Source organism: Pelodiscus sinensis, chromosome 8, assembly GCF_049634645.1.
Source record: "Pelodiscus sinensis isolate JC-2024 chromosome 8, ASM4963464v1, whole genome shotgun sequence".
Taxonomy (NCBI): Eukaryota; Metazoa; Chordata; order Testudines; family Trionychidae; genus Pelodiscus; species Pelodiscus sinensis.
Genome location: NC_134718.1, coordinates 2,485,541 through 2,503,521, shown reverse-complemented (window position 1 = coordinate 2,503,521; position 17,981 = coordinate 2,485,541). Strand labels below are relative to the sequence as shown.

General features: G+C 60.3%; 1 protein-coding gene across 1 annotated transcript in view; it reads left to right on the top strand.

Annotated features, from left to right (window-relative positions):
* Positions 1 to 12,191, top strand: part of PITX3 (paired like homeodomain 3) — a 28,502-nt gene extending 16,311 nt beyond the window's left edge. Inside the window, exons 2-4 of the mRNA XM_006116217.2 lie at positions 2,614 to 2,745; positions 7,236 to 7,441; positions 10,734 to 12,191. Coding sequence (XP_006116279.2) covers positions 2,637 to 2,745; positions 7,236 to 7,441; positions 10,734 to 11,285 — 867 coding nt within the window. The 5' untranslated portion in view covers positions 2,614 to 2,636 and the 3' untranslated portion in view covers positions 11,286 to 12,191. The remainder of the gene's footprint in view (positions 1 to 2,613; positions 2,746 to 7,235; positions 7,442 to 10,733) is intronic.
* The last annotated feature ends 5,790 nt before the right edge of the window (positions 12,192 to 17,981 follow it).

Genomic DNA, 17,981 nt, shown 5'->3' with positions numbered 1-17,981 from the left:
ATTAATGCGCTGCGCATTTCTGCATAATTCCAGGCGCGACGCTAAGAGCCGTGGCAATATCGGCAGCAGATGGACTCCCTCCAACTCCATGCAAAGGTATTAACGGAAACACGGCCCCTCTCGCATCCCTGCGTGGACGAACACCCGGGGAAAGCAACAGCCCCCGGCGCTGCTCTGCGTGCAGCGTGTGCCGTCTGCAGCCATCACCGGCCTGGCGGGCAGCGTGGGGGAGGCAGGGACCAGCCCCCGAACAATGGAGGGGCTCCCGCCGCACCCTGCGTGGACAGATCGGAAACCCGCAGCTGGGGAAATGACTAGAAAACGGCAGCCGTGGCCAGGCGTGAAGACACAGGCCGTGAGCAGAGGGAAGCAGGAGGTTGGCTCAGACCCACGCCAAGACCCGGGTATCACAGCTCCGGGGCCTCTCCGGGCAGAGACAGACTACAAGAGCCCGTAGGACGAGCGAGGGCAAATCGCCCCTGGGTTTAAACCAAAATCGGTCAGAGGAGCTGTCTGAAAATAGTCATCAGTCTGAAGAGGCCTCTGCCTTTCCATCCCGATGGTTCCCAGCACAGGCCACATGCCCTACCGGCACTCCGCCCAGGCCTGGCTCCCCCCATTCAACTCTGCCGGGGGCTTCCCCCGACCTTAGGGCCGACAGTGGCAAATGCTGAGCGTGTTTGAAAACCCCACGCCAGGGCATCCCCCTCCACAGACCCACCAAGGGCGGGAGCGGAGTCGTCGTTCCACTGCCCTGATAGCTCAGACGCCCACCCCAGGGCAGCGACTAGAAAGCCCACGTCCTAAGGCACTGTGTGTTGGGAACGTGGCCTGGGAGCTGTTCCCACACCGGGGTGAAATGTCACAGCTGAGCCTGTCTCCGCCAGTGCAGAACTCGGGGTCTGCGCCATCCCTGACTCTGGAAGGCTGGAAATCCTACGCCGGGTCCCGGTGCATGGCCTCAGGCCTGCTGCTCTTCCGCTTTGGTGGGGCGCCCTGGCGCGAGTGGGACTCGTTCGCACGGGTAACGGTCACTGTAGAAATCCACGTGCGCCGTAGTCCACAGTAAATATCGCCCAGACCCACGTGGGTCACAGGCTGAATCGGCGCCCTTCGTGCGCATCTAGAGGAACGGCCCCGCTCGCCACGCCCGGCAGGGCCGGAGACTGGAGCGAGTCTGGAAGCAGCACGACGCAAGCCCCTGGAACCCGCGCACGCTCCCTTTCCCGCGCCAGGTATTCTGGCAGGGGTTGGCCCTTGCTAGAAGGCTGGCAGGAAGACACTGGGGGTGAGGAACCCCGTGACAGAGAGGCAGGATTCTGATTTCCTGCAGCGCTCTGTGGTCATTCCTAGCTCCCCAACCCTGGTCCTAGGAGGGAAAGCAGGCGGGTACCTGGGAATCACCATGAGACGAGAACCGGGCAGCCAGAAGGAAAAGCCCCAGATTTTCAGGTGCCCAATGCAGCTGCCTAGAGGTGAGGGCAAACCTGGCTACGGCCTTTTTCGGATAAATGCAAGGGGACATTTTAACCAAGCTTGCATTGGAACCAGGCACCCCCAGGGTGTTCACTCTTGTCCTGATGCAGGGTTCCAGGCTCTGAACATAAGAACATGAGAACGGGCGTACTGGGTCAGACCAAAGGTCCTTCTAGCCCAGTAGCCTGTCTGCCGTCAGCGGCCAGCACCAGGTGCCCTGGAGGGTGTGGACCAAAGACAATGATCAAGCGATTTGTCTCCTGCCATCCCTCTCCAGCCTCTGACAAACAGAGGCCAGGGACACCATTTTATCCCCTGGCTAATAGCCTTTTATGGGCCTAACCTCCATGAAATTATCTAGCTTCTCTTTAAACTCTATTATAGTTCTAGCCTCCTCTGGCAAGGAGTTCCACAGGTTGACTATGCGCTGTGTGAAGAAGAACTTTCGCTTATTAGTTTTAAACCTGCTACCCATTAATTTCATTTGGTGTCCTCTAGTCCTCATAGTATGGGAACGAATGAATAACTGGCTCTGGATGGGTCTGTCGGCGAACAGAGCTGCCCTCGCTTGTCACGGTCTAGCTGTGTGTCCGCACTTGTCTGGGCCCTCGTGTCGTGCCACGTAGCTGCGCTCACGGGGTGCCGAAAAGCGATTCTCTTGGCCACCCCGGCTCTGTGTGTTTCCTTTCGGCCCCCCGCTGGTTAGGAAGCCAAGCGGAGGGCTGGGAGGTCGCTGCGGGGGAGCTTGAGAATGGGGGGCCGGGAGGGGGAGCGCTGGATGCTTGGGGAAGGTGCTAACTGCATTTGGCCGGCCACAGGGCCACTTCCTCAGATCTCCATTACGCAGCCTGCTCCCGATGCTGCTATTTCAGGCTGAATGTCACCTATCAATCGGAGGCCCTTTCTCTGAAGGCTGCAAATAGAAGGGCCATTAGATAATCTTTGATTTATAGGGCAGCGAAGCGTGGAGTTCAGCGAGGGCTGTGCCAGCCTGCCCGCCTCCCAGCCAGGAAGCCCAGCCGGGTTCCCTGACTTCTCAGAACGTCCTCTGCCTGCATCGGCCGGTCCCTTCCCAGGGGCGGGGAGAGGGTCTGGGGGGAGCGCTGCCCCCCACTCACCCTGTGCCTGTTTCCGCAGGTCTCGCTGCTGCCGCCTGCCAGATGGATTTCAACCTGCTGACGGACGCCGACGCGCGCAGCCCCGCCCTGTCCCTCTCGGATTCGGGGACCCCGCAGCACGAGCACGGCGGCAAAGGGCAGGACCACAGCGGTAAGCGCAGGCCAGGCAGTCCGTGCCACGGGGCGCGCTGGGCTCACGTGGCGGGTTGACCGGGTGCCCGGGCGGTGCCTTGCCTCGGGCTGGGGCTCCCCGGGTATAAACCGAGTGCGCGAGAATCCCTCCCCCACATCTCTGCCATGGAAAGGGGGGTCCTGGCCCAATACCCCCAGCACTTCACATTTGGATCCTGGGCTCTTCAACGCGCCACTCGCCCTGAAACTCAGCGACTACCGGGGGCCGGGCAGGCCGGCGGCTCCATTTTCGGCTGGGAATAAAGCTGCCCACCGCTGGGGGCGGGGGAGGTGCTCAGATCCTTCCCGATCGCCCCCCGTACCCTGGCAAGGAGACAGCAGAAGCAGCAGGCAGGGAACGTGGGGCAGCATTTCCCTGCGTTGATTAGAGCCCCACTGCCGATTAGGGGCGGCTCCCCCCCCCCGCAGGATCCCGGCTAAGCGGGTAAACGTTTAAGCAGTTACCCGATGAACGGGCATGTCCCATCCCTGCGGCCGACCTCAGCGGCCATTCCCACGGCCGGACGGGGGGAGAGGCAGGCGCTGCCCCCTTCCGACCCAGAGCCGTCCAGAGGAATTTAGCGGCTGAGTTGAGGGAGCAGCATCGGGCCATGGCAGGAGACCCCGGCTGGACAGCGATGTGCTGGGTGCCCCGCTGGCAGGCCGGAGCTGGAAGGCCGCCGAAACGCAGGCTCGTCAGAAGCCGTGGCGCCGCCGTGCGCTTTGGGAGCAGGTTCCGCTTCGGACGTGGCAGGCTGGGAGGAGACACATCCCTCCCCGGTTAGTCTTGGCAAAGGGGCGCCCCACGGCCCCTAAATAGTGTGACTTCCCCTCCTGGCTCTGGCCTGCCTTCAGGTGTGCGCTGGCGGGGGGCTCTCGCTGACGCCCCGCTTGTGGGGAGGGGGTAGCAGAGCCGGGGGGCCATGGCAGTCAGAGCTAGAGGGAGACCCAAGCGTTAGAGCGCAGGGCAGGCTGAAGTGCAGCTAGCGGGGAAGGGGGCGGAAAACCTCCCTCTGCCCGGCCTCCTCAGTGCCCGTGTCCCAGGCCCCCCGGGCCAGGTGCTCCTGCTCCCCTTAGTGCCTGGCCTCCTCTCCGGGCAGAGCCCTTCCACCTCCCCGCCCGCCTTCACGGCCCCGGGGCCTTCCGAAGGAGCCCACATCTCGGGGTTGGTCAGAGACAACCCGAGAGAGGCCCAGGCAGGCACCCAGAGCAGCGGGAGAATTACGCCCTCTCTCTGCTTGGGGGGCAGCCAGCACAGCCCGAAACCCCCATTTCCAGGGGACAGTCTGCACCCCAACTCCCCCCCCTTGTCGCCTGGCCCAGCCCAACCTGCCTTCTGCTTAGACCTTCCCCGCACTCCCCGGGGACAGCTGCTTCCTTGCTCTCTTCCCCCGGCTGTCACCGTTTCTCTGCCTCGTTACAGCTGGCAGCCCCGGCGGTCCCACCCCTCCTCAGAGCTTGTCCGCCCCCCCACCCCCGCGCAGACCAGTAGCCGGCAGGACTCAGGAGCACTGCGTGGCCTTGCCTTCCCAAGTAGCCGCAATGGTCTGGCTGGCTCCCAGCCCTGCAGCTGCAGGGGGAGGAATCCAGCAGGGCAGGGCCCATGGCCCACTCTGGTAGGGGAGCCGAATTCTTCGGGCCAGGAAGGGATCTCTCAGCCCCTTCTGCTCCTACAGCAGCGGGGGCAGCTGGCCCCCCCCCGCGGGGCAGCTGTCCTGTCTAGAGCCAGCTGTGCCATCAAAGGAGACCCAGTGCAACTGACATGCTCCACTGGCCCCCCGTGTCCCGCACAATGCCTGCTCTCCCTGCCCGCCGGGCACAGCCTGCAGCGGGGCGCGCCATTTCGCTCTCCGCCGGTTCCTGGGCAGGCGGTGGTGCTGCTGTTGGCTCTCACCACTAGGCCTGTGCCCCCCTTGCAAACGCCCCAGGCTTCACCGAACGAGCGCGGGTGGAACCGAACTAGGGATGTAATAGTGTAGTCGATTAACCGATCAGAATCCATGCGGTGACTCGACTACTCCATTAACCGATATTTAACATCCCTAAACCGAACCGTGCCACCTCCTGGACACTCGGCCCGTTACCCTTAGCGGTGCCATTTCTGCCATTGGCGCAGACCAGTCGCCCCAGTCACCACGCACAGTAACACGCGCATATACGGGACGTGCCGCTGCCACGGCGCCACGAGGCCATGGGGGCCGGAGAAAGGAATCCGCTTCCCCGGAGCCCTGAGGAGACGGGCTGTGGTTCCACCCCGAGGGGCGCACGGCCTTGTCCACCTGGTTTGAGTGTAGCTTCACGTGGCTCCGTGTTTGGAGGACACGCCGTCGGCGTCTTCCCACTCTCACACGGCGGCGTGCGCACAAAAAGCGGGCTGAGCGCGAGGTTTGCAGGTGGAGCCCTCCTCCACTACCGCACCACGTCTGGCTGCCCCCGCGACTGTTTGCTTAGGGGCCTGTGTGAAGTATTTCGGGGTCCCCTATGCTCCTCCAGGGTCAGCTGTCCACACCTGTTGACACGCCCCCTTCTTGTGAAATGCACCGGCGGGGCCGAGGGTTAAATGGACAGTGGAGATAAGAGGTGGCCAGTGGGGGGGGGGGAGCGTGTACCATCACCGCGAGTGCTGTGGTCAGCAAAGAACTTCCTTAGCCAGGGGCACAATCTGGTGTCTTGCCCCGCTCAGTTCTCGCATGAACGCGGAGACACGTTTGCCCGAAGGGTACAGCTAGCTATGGGATCACCCTAGGCCAGGGAGCCGGCTCGGAGAAGAGCCCCGGGGACGGTTATAAGGAGAGAGCCTGGCTCCGAATGACTGACTTGAGGAGCTCCACCTATGTAGCTTAACGAAGAGAAAGTAAAAGGGGTTGCCTTGATCCCAGTCACTAATATATGTGCTCCCCACGTAGGGCACGCCTACACTTGCTCCCTAGGTCGAGCTAGGATGCAAATGTAGGCGACCGAAATTGCTAATGAAGCGGGGGTGTAAATATCCTGCGGTTCATTAGCATGATCTCGCCGGCGTGTTACTCCGCTCAACAGCTGTTTCGAAAGTGAAAGTGCACGCGGGGACATGTTAGTTCGAACCAAACCCCCGCTTCATTAGCGATTTCAGTCGCCAACACTGGCATCCCTAGCTCCAACTAGGGAGCAAGCGTAGACCCGTAGGGACTTCTGCTGCTCTCTTCAACTCGCAGGGAGAAGGGTACCACGATTCAATGCTGGATGGTGATGCTAGACACATTCGGAGAGGAAATAAGATGCATATTTTTAGCAATGAGAGGAATTTGCAAGTGGAACAATTTACCCTGGGGTGGGGTGGTGGATTCTCCATCACTAACAAGTTTTAAAGCAAGACCGGGTACAAAAGAATGACTCGTTTTCAGCTGTGTGCTCACCTGCATACCGGTCTAGATGCAAAGAGAAAACTTGATCATTTCTGTTTTCATTGTCCTTTCTATTAGAACAATACACTTTTTTTTGGCTAATGCTCTGGGGTCTCTTAAACTGGACCTAGTTTAGTGCCTCACCATGCTGTAATCCGGCCTTGGCCTGACCGCTCCGGTCTGTTCCAGGCTTCTCCAGCTGCCATCCCCTGGTACCCAAGTGCTTCCCAGAAACGCAGTAAGTGACGTGATGAACGTTTCTCCCATGTGGCGTTTCTCCTCTGGCATTTTTCTGCTTTCTGGACTTATTTGTATTATAGAATCGTAGAACACTAAACCTGGAAGAGTCTTCGAGTCCAGTCCCCTGTCCTCACGGCAGGACCAAGCACCATCTAGATCATCCCTGACAGGTGTCTGTCCAACCTACTCTTAAATATCTACAGGGATGGAGATTCCACAACCTCCCTAGGCAATTTATTCCAGGGTTTAACCACCCTGACAGGAAGTTTTTCCTAATGTCCAACCTCAACCTCCACAGCTGTAATTTAAGCCCATTGCTGCTCATCTAGGCATCAGGTCACATCAGGTTCACTAACGGTGCGATTGAACCGCGCTAGAATTAAGACAGCATAAGAAACACTCAGTGAACCTTTTTACACTTGTCCTACCAGCGTAGCTTCAGCAGGTTTCGGCTGCACTCCAATAAACCATGCCAATGGAAACAAGGGACCGCACTTCAGTCTGAAGCAGACTAAGTTAAAACGGTGCATGTTGCGTGTAGACGGGGTGTAGGTTTGTGAGACTGCCTGGCTGGTGAGAGAAGAGAAGTTAAGAGTCCAAAGCCTTAGTTACTGCAGTTGGCTGCATTCGGGAGGCAAGGCAGGTGGCTTTCACGTCTGCCTGGATTACAGTCCCCAGGGATGTGATGCCCTGGAGGCCCGGGAATCCCAGGTGCGTGCCAGCCGCCTGCAGTGGGTAAGGAGAAGGCGGTGCATCCCTGGGCTTTGGGAAGCGGCTGTCCTGGGAGCAAGGCGTCTGCGGGCATCCCAGGGCTGCGTTGTGACGCTTGCCTGCTTTTGCGTTTCAGACACCGAGAAGTCCCAGCAGAACCAGACCGACGACTCCAACCCCGAGGACGGCTCCCTGAAGAAGAAGCAGCGGCGGCAGCGGACTCACTTTACCAGCCAGCAGCTCCAGGAACTGGAGGCCACCTTCCAGAGGAACCGCTACCCGGACATGAGCACGCGGGAGGAGATAGCAGTCTGGACCAACCTGACGGAGGCACGAGTCCGGGTACGGCCCGGCCCCTGCACACAGCCACAGCCTGGGGGAGGAGGGGATAGCCACACGCCCAACCCAGAACTTGACTTCCCCAGCGAGCCAAAGGCACTAGAGGCTTCTCCGGCACGTCCGCTCCACCGCCCGGCTCCCACTGCCCAGCAGGCTCCAGCTGGATGCGGTGCAGGCTCCCGAGAACGATCACGCCGGCAGGTGCTACCAGGGGAAATCTCACTTGATTTCCTTGGTGCGGTGGCAGCGTCCTGGTTGATTTCTGCTCCCCTCTCCCATCCCGTAAGAATGGGTCAGTTTTGCCTGCAGCCGCGCTGATTGGCTGCTCTTGTCCAGGAGGTGGGGCAGAGGGGAATGTAGCCAATCAGCGGGGGCTTCCCCAGGGCTGACCTGTTCTTTCAGCGATATGGCAACAGCTGTAGGAGGCCAAGTCTACACCTAAAAGTTAGCTCAACCTAGCCCGGTGTAGACCCAGTGAGGGATCCGTTTCTCCAGCCTCTCGGGGCGGTGCATTAACACCATTAACTTCCATCTGATCTCAGCCGGGACTAGGTGCTATAAATACAGATGAACAGTAACACCATCGCCCTTCCTCATCCCTGCTTCAGCTCCCTCCCTGTGTTCTCCTGCGCCGGACTCTGACCCTGCCCTTGCTCTGTGCTCCTGCCTTTCCCTTGTCCGCCCCCACTCCCTTCCGACTGGCCCCCGCCTCTTCCTCGCCCGCTGCGGCCCTTGGCGGCTTTCTCTTTCCCACTGGGGAGGCGTGCCCGCATAAGCAGGGCGGCACGTTTTCAAGGGAGACGCTGCCAACTCCCACGGTTTTAGCAGGAGTCTCACGACACCTAGATGGTTTGGGTTAAAGGGTTGGTAGGAATTTCCCACGTCTGGCTTCCTCTTGCAAACCTGTCCCCTTGTCCAGAAGGGCCGCGTTGGCCCACGCGTGGCTCTCTTGTCCAGAAGGGCCGCGTTGGCCCACGCGTGGCTCTCAGTCCCAGCCTGCCCTCACGCCACGCTGGCTAGTCTGCCCCTTGCGCGGGTGCATGGGTACGCAGTTGCCCACAGCAAAGATGGCCACCACTTCTCACTACTGCCAATGGGGCTGAAGCCGTGCTCTGAGGGACAGTGGGGGCCCCTCCCACATTGCAGGCTCCTAGAGACCTTGCTCCAGCCTGAGCCTGCAAGTCTACAGCCACGGACAGCGGGTACCAGAGGCAAGGGGAGGCCTTGCCTTCATACACTGCCTTCGCTTTCCGGCCAGTGGGGATGGGGGGGCTGGGCTCCGTGGGGGGAAAGGTTGCTGAAGCGGTGGGGCTGGGGCTTTCCTTCCCCAGCTGGGCCTTTCCTTCCCCAGCTGGGCCTTCACCCACCACCCATGTCTACAGCACAATGAAACAGCCCCATAACCCAAGCCCCAGTCATGGGCCAGCCGCAGCCTGTCTAACTGCAGTGGAGACACCCCATGTGAGGCATGAGCCAGGAGGCTGGGAATGGGGCCGTGGGGCAGCAGAGAGGGCGCTGAGGAGCAGGATGCAAGGCTGTATTAGGAGTCATGGGCATGGGGCCAAAGGCCTCTGGTGGCAGAGCATAAGAACGGCCCTACTGGGTCAGACCCAAGGTCGGATAGTCGACTATCCCATAGGCAAATGCTTATCAGATAAACTAGTGACGCCGCTAGTCGCTTCCCCCCTCCACTTGCTGCCTCTATCAGAGAGACGGGGAGGGAGCAGGATCCAGGGCTGGGGGGAGCCGGCTTAAAAGCCGGTTCCCCCCAGCACCATCTCCGTGGGGAGAAGGGGCAGGGGTGCAGCAGGGGACCGGTGGCACGTCCGCTGCTGAAATGTACAAGAGCAGGGCTCTTGCTGGATTTCTCAAGCAGAAGCACCGCGGAGAGCCTGGGACACGCTGGGGTTTCCAACAGCCCCCCGCTGGCCCCGCGCTCCCTGCTGCTGAAATGTACAAGAGCGAAGGGGGGGCTCTTGTACATTCAAAAGCAAAGGGCCGGTTGACTGTGCGCTGCGCAGAGAAAAACGTCCTCTGCTTTGTTTCAAACCGGCTGCCTCTTCATTTCGGTTGGTGACGCCTAGTTCTTGTGTTGTGGGAACGAGTAAATAACTTTTCTTTTTCCTCTTTCCCACACCAGTCCTGACTGTACGGACCTCTAGCATAGCCCCCCTTCGTCTCCTCTTTTCCAAGCTGAGAAGTGCCAGTCTTTTTCATCTCTTCTTTTTAAATAGTCTTCACTCAATTTTTGGATTGATTTTGGGGGGCTATTTTCACGTTATTGGTCTGGGAAGCACCCCCAGCGAGCACTCATTGTCCATCACCTTCTGCTGAGTACACAACAGCACTAACACACAATCCTGCCGCCTGTGAGAGAGACCAAAAGCCGTGCACGCTCCCCCGTGCAGCACTTCTCAAACAAGGCGCCTCAGAGCCCTTGCTTACGGTCGAGGAAGATCTACCGAGTCATACGACACCGGCTCCTCGCTGCTAGATCACAGTTAAAAATACACAAAGTATTTTCCTAATATTTTCCTATGGAAGCAACTGCCGTGTTTGTTGTGTGGTGGAGAATGGAAGGCCAGGTGGGGCACGTGATTGCACACAGCTGGGGAAGTGAGGGGGGGGGGGCTTTGTGAGGCCCTCTCTCGCTAGTAAGTTGTGGTCCAGCCCAGCGTGCGGTCCCCGGCCCTGGTGGAAACCTCCATGGGGCCTGAGAACCGGACTAAACTAACTGAGACCAGAAGGGGGAAGGGCAAGGACCGGAGTTTCCATTCCTCTCCTGAGGTCGGTGGAAACAGGGTGTGGACTAGGGATGTGGACGTGGAAGGTTGTCTGGTTAACCGGTAAGGGTCAGCTGGAGCAGCCCGTGTCCGCGGCTGGCCCGAGCGCGCCCATCGCAGACTGGAGCCCTTGCCTGCAGCAAAAGGGGGGCACCCCATTCCCGCCTGCCGCCCCTTTAATCCGTTAAACTTTATCCGGTTCCCCAGTGCAATGGACTTGACACCCTTAGCATGCACACAAGCCTGCGGCCCGCCATCCGTGCCATCGATGCGGGATGTCGGGGTGGGGAAGGCCACCCACAGAGGCGTCCCCTCGGGCGGTGTGCTCTGCTGCTCCGTTCTTGTTGGGGGTCCTAGGTGAAGGGACCCGTGGGGGGGCCCTGCCGCAGCCCATCGCGCTGTTCAGTATCGAGCCTGCTGAGTCCATCTCCTTGCTCCGGGTCACAGCCCGGCCTGGCCTGCTCCAGGGGGACCCCGGCCTGACGCTGCCCCTCTCTCCGCTTCCCTTGCAGGTCTGGTTTAAGAACCGCAGAGCCAAGTGGAGGAAGCGGGAGCGGAACCAGCAGGCGGAGCTCTGTAAGAACAGTTTTGGGGCTCAGTTCAACGGACTGATGCAGCCGTACGACGACATGTACTCCGGCTACTCCTACAACAACTGGGCTACCAAAGGGCTGGCCACCAGCCCCCTGTCGGCCAAGAGCTTCCCCTTCTTCAACTCCATGAACGTCAGCTCGCTCTCCTCCCAGCCCATGTTCTCTCCGCCCAGCTCCATCGCTTCCATGACCATGCCTTCCTCCATGGTCCCCTCCGCAGTGCCCGGCGCCAGCCTCAACAACCTGGGCACCATCAACAACCTCAACAGCCCCAGCCTCAACTCGGCGGTCTCCTCCAGCTGCCCTTACGCCTCCTCCGCCAGCCCCTACATGTATCGGGACACGTGCAACTCTAGCCTGGCCAGCTTGAGGCTGAAGGCCAAGCAGCATGCCAATTTCACCTACCCGGCGGTGCAGACGGCAGCTTCCAACCTCAGCCCCTGTCAGTACGCCGTGGACAGGCCCGTATGAAGGGCCGCCCGCCCCAACCAGGGACTCGACCGTAGCCTGACGCAAGGAGACCTTTAGCCCTGCCACCGCGGACGCCCTGCAGGAGAGAGACAGACAGACGGACCTCTGTGAAAATGTGTCTATTGTATGGTGAATTTTGACTGTCTTTTTTTTTTTTTTTTTTTTTTTGGTAATGCAACCGAAACTGCTCATGGGAAGATCCACTAGGAGACAGGAAGCGGTGAGGTTCAGTTTGCCCGGCTCCTGGGCAGCAGAACTGAACGTGTGTCAATCCGCCCCCGCCCCGGTGGGAGAGTTCCTCCTTCCCCTCCCTTGCCCAAAAGCCCGGTTAAAGCATAAGCCGACTGCACAGCTGTAGGAAGCAGCCGGGCAGCCAGGTAAAACAGCACAGCTACTCCGCGCTTGGCTGAGGACACACATACACGCACAGGGGAGAGCAGGCAGATTTCACTGCACGGCCGCTCACCCGTTTCTGTGTCCTGCAGCTGGGCTCACCCGCCAGCAGTAGGCTTTTATCCTGCAGATTTACGCCTGGCTGCGGCGCGTGAGCCCCTCGGGGCCGGGCGCTGGAGGGACGTAGGGCGTGTCGGCACGATTTCTGACACACGCACAGACATACGTCTAGACACGCCTGCGGGGCTTGTGCGCGGGCTCACTCGCGAAGTAGAACCGACCGAAGAAAAGCCAAGCGTGGCCCAAGCGGCGCATTCAGCCGGTCCACTCTACTGCTGCCGTCACTTCCACTCTGGTAGGAATCCCCTTGCCGATGTACATCCAAAGAATCCCCCTTTCCCCCCGTTTGCAACAAACCTCCCTATTTTGTGCCCCCCTTTCTCCCCCTCCCCCAATGCCATTTTCAACAATAAAATGAAAGTTGGAGCAGTCCCAGTGGAAGTTTCCATCTGCTTGGTTATTGTGAGCACCAGAGGAGAAGGCGGGGAAAAGGGGCCAGCCGCTGTGTCGAAAGCAGGGGGGGGAGATCTCAGGCCGGGAGCCAAACATGGACCCGGCTTGCCTGGATCTGGCCTCCAAGACTCCCTGCATTGGGGATCCTGTGCTGGTACCCCAACCCCCTCCACTAGGGTTGGCAGATGGTTTCAACAAAAATACCGGACACACTTGACCTGACATCACAATCTACATCACATCTGAGTTAGAAACACCGGACATTTCTATTTTCTCAGTTCGTTTCCCAAACAGAAAGCTCCAACACTGGATTGTCCAGTTCAAAACTGGACCCCTGGCAACCCTAGCGCCACCGTGGGGCTGGAGCACACAAAATCTACTAGGCTGGGTCCTCCGAGGCTCTGTTTTGCAAGGGGAACCTGACGAGTGTCTCACTCAGGCACCACATCAGGGAGGGGTTTTTGTATGTGACCCTGACTGATTTTTCTGTGGGTCAGACAACTCAACCTGTGGAACTCCTTGCCAGAGGATGTGGTGAAAGCTAAGACTTTAACAGGGTTCAAAAAAAAGCTAGACAGATTCATGGCGGTGAGGTCCATCAACGGCTGTTAGCCAGGATGGGTAGGAATGGTGTCCCTGGCCTCTGTTTGTCAGGGAAGGGATCATGTGAGGATGAACTGCTGTTCCCTCCCTCTGGGGCATGTGGCGTTGGCCGCTGTGGGCAGACAGGTCACTGGGCCGGATGGACCTTTGGTCTGACCCCGTCTGGCCGTTCTTATGTTCTTAACTGTCAGTCTCCATGACTATCTCCTTACCCCGCAGGAGAAACTAGACCAAGCCTCCAGGAACTCACGGCAGCCTCCTCGTGGAGGTCTGTACAGGGTTTCCGGTCCATGGTGCCGCAGCCTGGCTGGGCTGGGAGGAAACCAGACCTGGGCTCTTCCGGAGTCTCCCTCCTCTCCTCCACCACCAGCTTTCAGCCTCTGTGAGCTCACGCTGCCCTGCTCCCCGGGGATGCGTCCGTTGGGGCCAGCTGCTGCAGCGGGAGCCCCTAGAGCCACGGCACCTCCCAGCGCTGGGCCGCGCAGTCTAGGAGGAGCGGGGGGGCTGGGCCCCGCGGCAGAGGCAGATGACACTGGCGCCCGCTCGCTTGTGAGGACTCTGCCCGGTGCAGAGGACGCCAACCCTGCCTTTCCCAAAGGCGTTTCCTCGCCTGCTCCATGGATTGCACCAGCCACTGGGAGACCTGGGCCCTTTCGCCCTCCCGTAAAAAAATCCAACAGCAAAAGACCCTAAACCCCCCCTGCTCCCCCGCCAAGCTGGGGTCACCAGAGCTACCCAGATCTGCTTGCTACGACGGAGACCCTCAGCCAGGCCCACGGCGGGCGTCCGAGCGCGCATGGGCCGGTATGAACTAGTGCCTCGGAGAGCTAGGCGTTCTGCGTGCCTAGGGCTGCTCCACCCGCGAGCGGGGCTGGCGCTCGGTCGGAGCTGAAGCCCCCGCGAGGGTAACAGAAGAGCAGGCCCAGCACATGGTCCTTGTCTCACGTGGGGTCACAGCCTCGCTGGAGCAGGGCCCTGCAAGCCTCCACCCTGGAGGCCCTGGTGCGAAGAGCCGCTTTCACCCACCTGCTGTGGGAAGCTGTAGGCTCCAAAGACAGAGGCAAGCATTTGGTCTGGATGTTCCCCCCCAACACCCCTCCTGTGGCCCCTTCTCTCCAAGTCCTTCTCCTCCCTGGCGTTTCTAACAAAACCCACCACGTTCACCACAAACTGCAGCCGTCCCACCCTCTTTCCCTGGGTGCTGCCCTGAGCAGTGGCTTTGCTCTAGTGGCTCTCAGGGAAGAATGGGGCTGCCTATATAGCAGCGTCCCTTCCCAGAATGCCTTCTGCCTCCAGCTTCTGCACGCCCAGCTGCCTCTTGGACTACAATTCCCAGCATGCCTCTTGTCTGGGACTGTGCTCAGACTCAGGGCAATGCGGTCTTAAAGGGCCAGCATACCCTGTTGCACCCCACCAGGGGTGAGGAGCAGAGCTGGCGGCTCCCCCGTTCCCTGGTTGGTGCTGCTAAGCCGGCTAGTGTAGGGAGCGCGCCCCGTTTCAGCCTGCGTTCACCACCACGCCTTCCAGCTTGCACGTTCTCTGTGGTCTGAACCGCTCTTGCCTAAGCACGTCGATGTGTCCTCCTCTCGCATCGCTCACGTGTCCTTCGTGGGGGTCCCGCATGGGCTGGCCCAGCTCCAGGAGTGCAGCAGGGGGTGGGAGAAGTCTGGGACTCAGGGAGCAGAGAAAAGGGATCTCCTCCCCCTGCGCCTGGGAGGAGGATCGTGGGGCACGGCTGTTGGCACGGGATTCCTGTCCGATGGGCAGGGAAGGGAGCCCAGGAGGAACGCAGAGTTTCCCTAGAGCCCTGTGATCGGACTACAGGGTCCTGCCCCTACCTACCAGCCTATCAGTGCCCCCCAAGAGCAGCCTGCACCGGCCCCACAGCCATACCAGCTGGCTCAGGCCTGCCTTCAGCCCCTAGCAGCCTCAGATGCCCCCTGCCAAAGGTGGCAAGAAGGGGCCCCATGGGGCAGAGCTAAGGTGAGCGCAGCCGGCGACATGGTGCAACAGCTGCCAGGAATGCGTCCCCCCTAGCTACAGAGTCTAGTGAGAGCCGGTCCCACCTGCCCAGCAGAACAGCCAAGGCTCCAGGCGGGTCCAGGACACGGCCCCTCTCAGGGAAGTCCCGCCAACGGCCCACACGCACACGGGGCCCTCTCCTGCAGCATGGACTGGCTGTCAGCCCTGCGCCCCTCTCACACCTGCTGGCAGGGAGCTTGCCTGGAGTCACCGCCTCCGCGCTGCCCTGCCACACAGCCTACTGCCTGCTCGCCAGCGCCCCCCCGGCCCAGGAGCGGGGCACAATTCAGGGCCTGTTCCTTGAGAAGCCCAGAGCCCTGAGGGGGGCCCCAGACAATGTGCCCCTTGCTAGGAGTCCCCCAGTCCCCTGGCCGGCCAGCCAGCGTGGGAGTGGGGCCCATAGAACCCCCCCTCCCCCAGCCAGCCTTGGTGAGGTGCAGTGCCAGGCCTGGGTACCCCCCCCCAGCGCGCAGCCAGGCCCTGCTGAGCAGAGCCAGCCCCGGGCAGCAGCCAGAGCGCAGGGGCCAGACAGGAGGGGGGCGAGGAGACACTGCCCCAGGCTGGAACACCTTGTGCCTGCGTCTGTTCCAGGTCCCTCCCGCTGCACCAGACACCCAGCAGCCCCCAAACGCCCTGGGACTGGAGACCCCACTGCTCAGAGCTCCTACAGCCTGGAGGGGCTCCCCCTCCTGCCTCACCCCCAACAGGCCCCCTCCAGGGAGGGGGGCTCCCCTCTGGGCAAGCCCTTCTCCTCCACCCCCCCCAGCTCCATTTACCCCCCCCCCCATGAACATCCCTTTCCACCCCTTGGGGCTCTACCCCCAGTGTGCCCTCCCCTGCTCTCTCCCCACCCACCCCCATGCACCCCTCTCCTCTGGGTCCTTTCCCCCTGGGGCTTGCTGCTGGTTCTCACCTGGGCCCCCCACCTTGGGCACCTTTCAGAGCGGGGGGGGGGGGGGGGGGAGCCTCTAGCTGCGTGGGCACCAGCCCCCTCTAGGGGCCAAAAGCAAGAACTGCAGCCAACTTCCATTCCCGGCCCCCCCCCCCCCCCCCCCCCCCCCCCCCAAGGCTGTCCAGCAGAAGGCAGCAAAACAGTAAGGCAGGACCGTCCCCTCCAAGATCAGGTCTGCTTGGCGCTTCGGATCCCAGGACAGTGGCTTCTGCCACAGACCCCAGCCTGCCAGGAGCCCGCCAGGAAGGGAAGAGGACTGCGGAATATTTGTTACAGCATCACCTTCAGAAAGCAAGCGCGGCTCCCCTCGGCGCTTCCACCCAGCAGTGCTGCAGGCGTCTCAGAGGGGCATCGCATGGCTTGGCAGGTCCTCGGGCTGGGCCTGGCGCTGGACAGCAGGGAAAGACCCCTACGGGGCAGAAAGCAGGAGGAATCGGATGCTGCCGAGGCTGGGGACCACTGCAGACTGGGTCTGAAATGACTGTTCTAGGTTTAGTTAACTAGAAAAATACAGGGGGGGAGCGGTTAGTCGAAGGTCAGATTGAAAGGGCTTTTATTTGATCATCAGCCAGGCAGGTGCACCCACACCCACACCCACACCACCATGTTTTCCTGTCTCAAGAACAAACCCGACCTCACATCAATATTAATGCAGTAACTTGGGCCGCTCTTAATAATGGCCAGTTAAGTAATTAGCAAATAAATAAGGAGAAGCTGTTATGTAACTGTAAGTACATTTCTAGCACTGAAGACTAAGCCCCTTCCCTGTTTTCAATTAAATAGCATCTCGGTTCCTGGATGGATGGATGGCTAACTCGGCTAGCACGCCTGTCAGGCCCGTGTCCTGTTTTCCTGCCTTATCAATGGCAGAGTCAACTCACTGGGACCAGTTAGATAGTCTGAGGAACCTCCGCTTCCCAAGATGATGGGGGGGGGGGTGGCACTGTGTTTACACCTTACTTTGTGCTGTTCCTGTTGGGTTTGCCTAACATCCAGCTGCAGGGAGCGGAATTAGGTCCCTGTGATGGAGCAACACAGAATTCAATGTGCATCTCTCTACCATGAGATAATTCAGCGGGTGACTTTTGCGCTGTGGTCCTGTAGGGCTGAAGGACATCTGTGACGAGGCCACCCGTGCTGTGCTTCCCAGTGTCGCTGTCTGCGACCGTCTTCCAGCCCATTCGATTTCTCCGTTAGCTTGTGGACAGTCCCCAGATGCTTTGCTAGCTCTAATATTCCTGGCTGACGGGAAAGTTTCCAATTCCAGCAAGGGGAGCGGGCTCTGCTGTGGACTGGAGTACCCTCTCAGACACCCAGGGGCCTCAGCTCCCTAGACAGTAAGCGGGGGGCAGCTTTGTGCACCTGGGGGAGCGGGGGGGGGGGAAGCCGGACTGGAGACACACCCACCGGGTACTGCCAAGCAGCACAGTTTAGGAACATGGGTCCTGTCTCATCAGGCAGCTGGGAGCTGCCCCCACGCTGCCCCATATTCACTTCCAGCCTGGGGGCAGGGGTGACTGGTGCCAGTGGGAGAAGGGTGCGGGGAGGGGGCACCCCATTTAGCAATGCAAATTCTGCTGGGGGCACAGGCGCAGGTGCACCCCCGGGTGCTCCCCCGCGTCACCCTGTGCCTGGGAGGTTGTTCCTCCCTCCCTATGAGAGTGAAACCTAAATGTATTTAACGCTCCTTGTTACCTTCCAGCCAGGAGCGCCTTTCCCACTGCAGGCTCCAGGCCCCGGGTAATGCCCACCTGCTTAGGCACCCGGGGAAAAGCCTTCGCCCTCCTGGGGACGCTGCTGGGCAGCTGGAGGGGCCACTTGCTCCCGCCCCCCCTTGCCTGTGAAAGGCTGAGGATCGGTCCTGAGTCCGTCCAAGACACGGCCTAGATCAGGGCTACTCCTCTTTGGAAGCCCCGGGGCCCACAACGATACTCTCAGCACATGCCGAGGGCCGCCACGGCAGCGCGGTTGCATAGACATGCAAATATATATGCAAATCTATGCAAATGGGTTCTTTCACACTGCCGGGTATGATACAAAGATGAAGGCAAGACGACAACACGCAGGCCCCGCTGAAGTCAGTTCTGCTGACATGAATAAAATGCAGCAGGGACCCGACTGCCACCCCCAATGCAGCACTTTGAACGAGCAGCCAGTCCAGGAATGTAACGACTCGAGTGCATCTCAACAGCAGTCCATTGTCCTGACCGTTG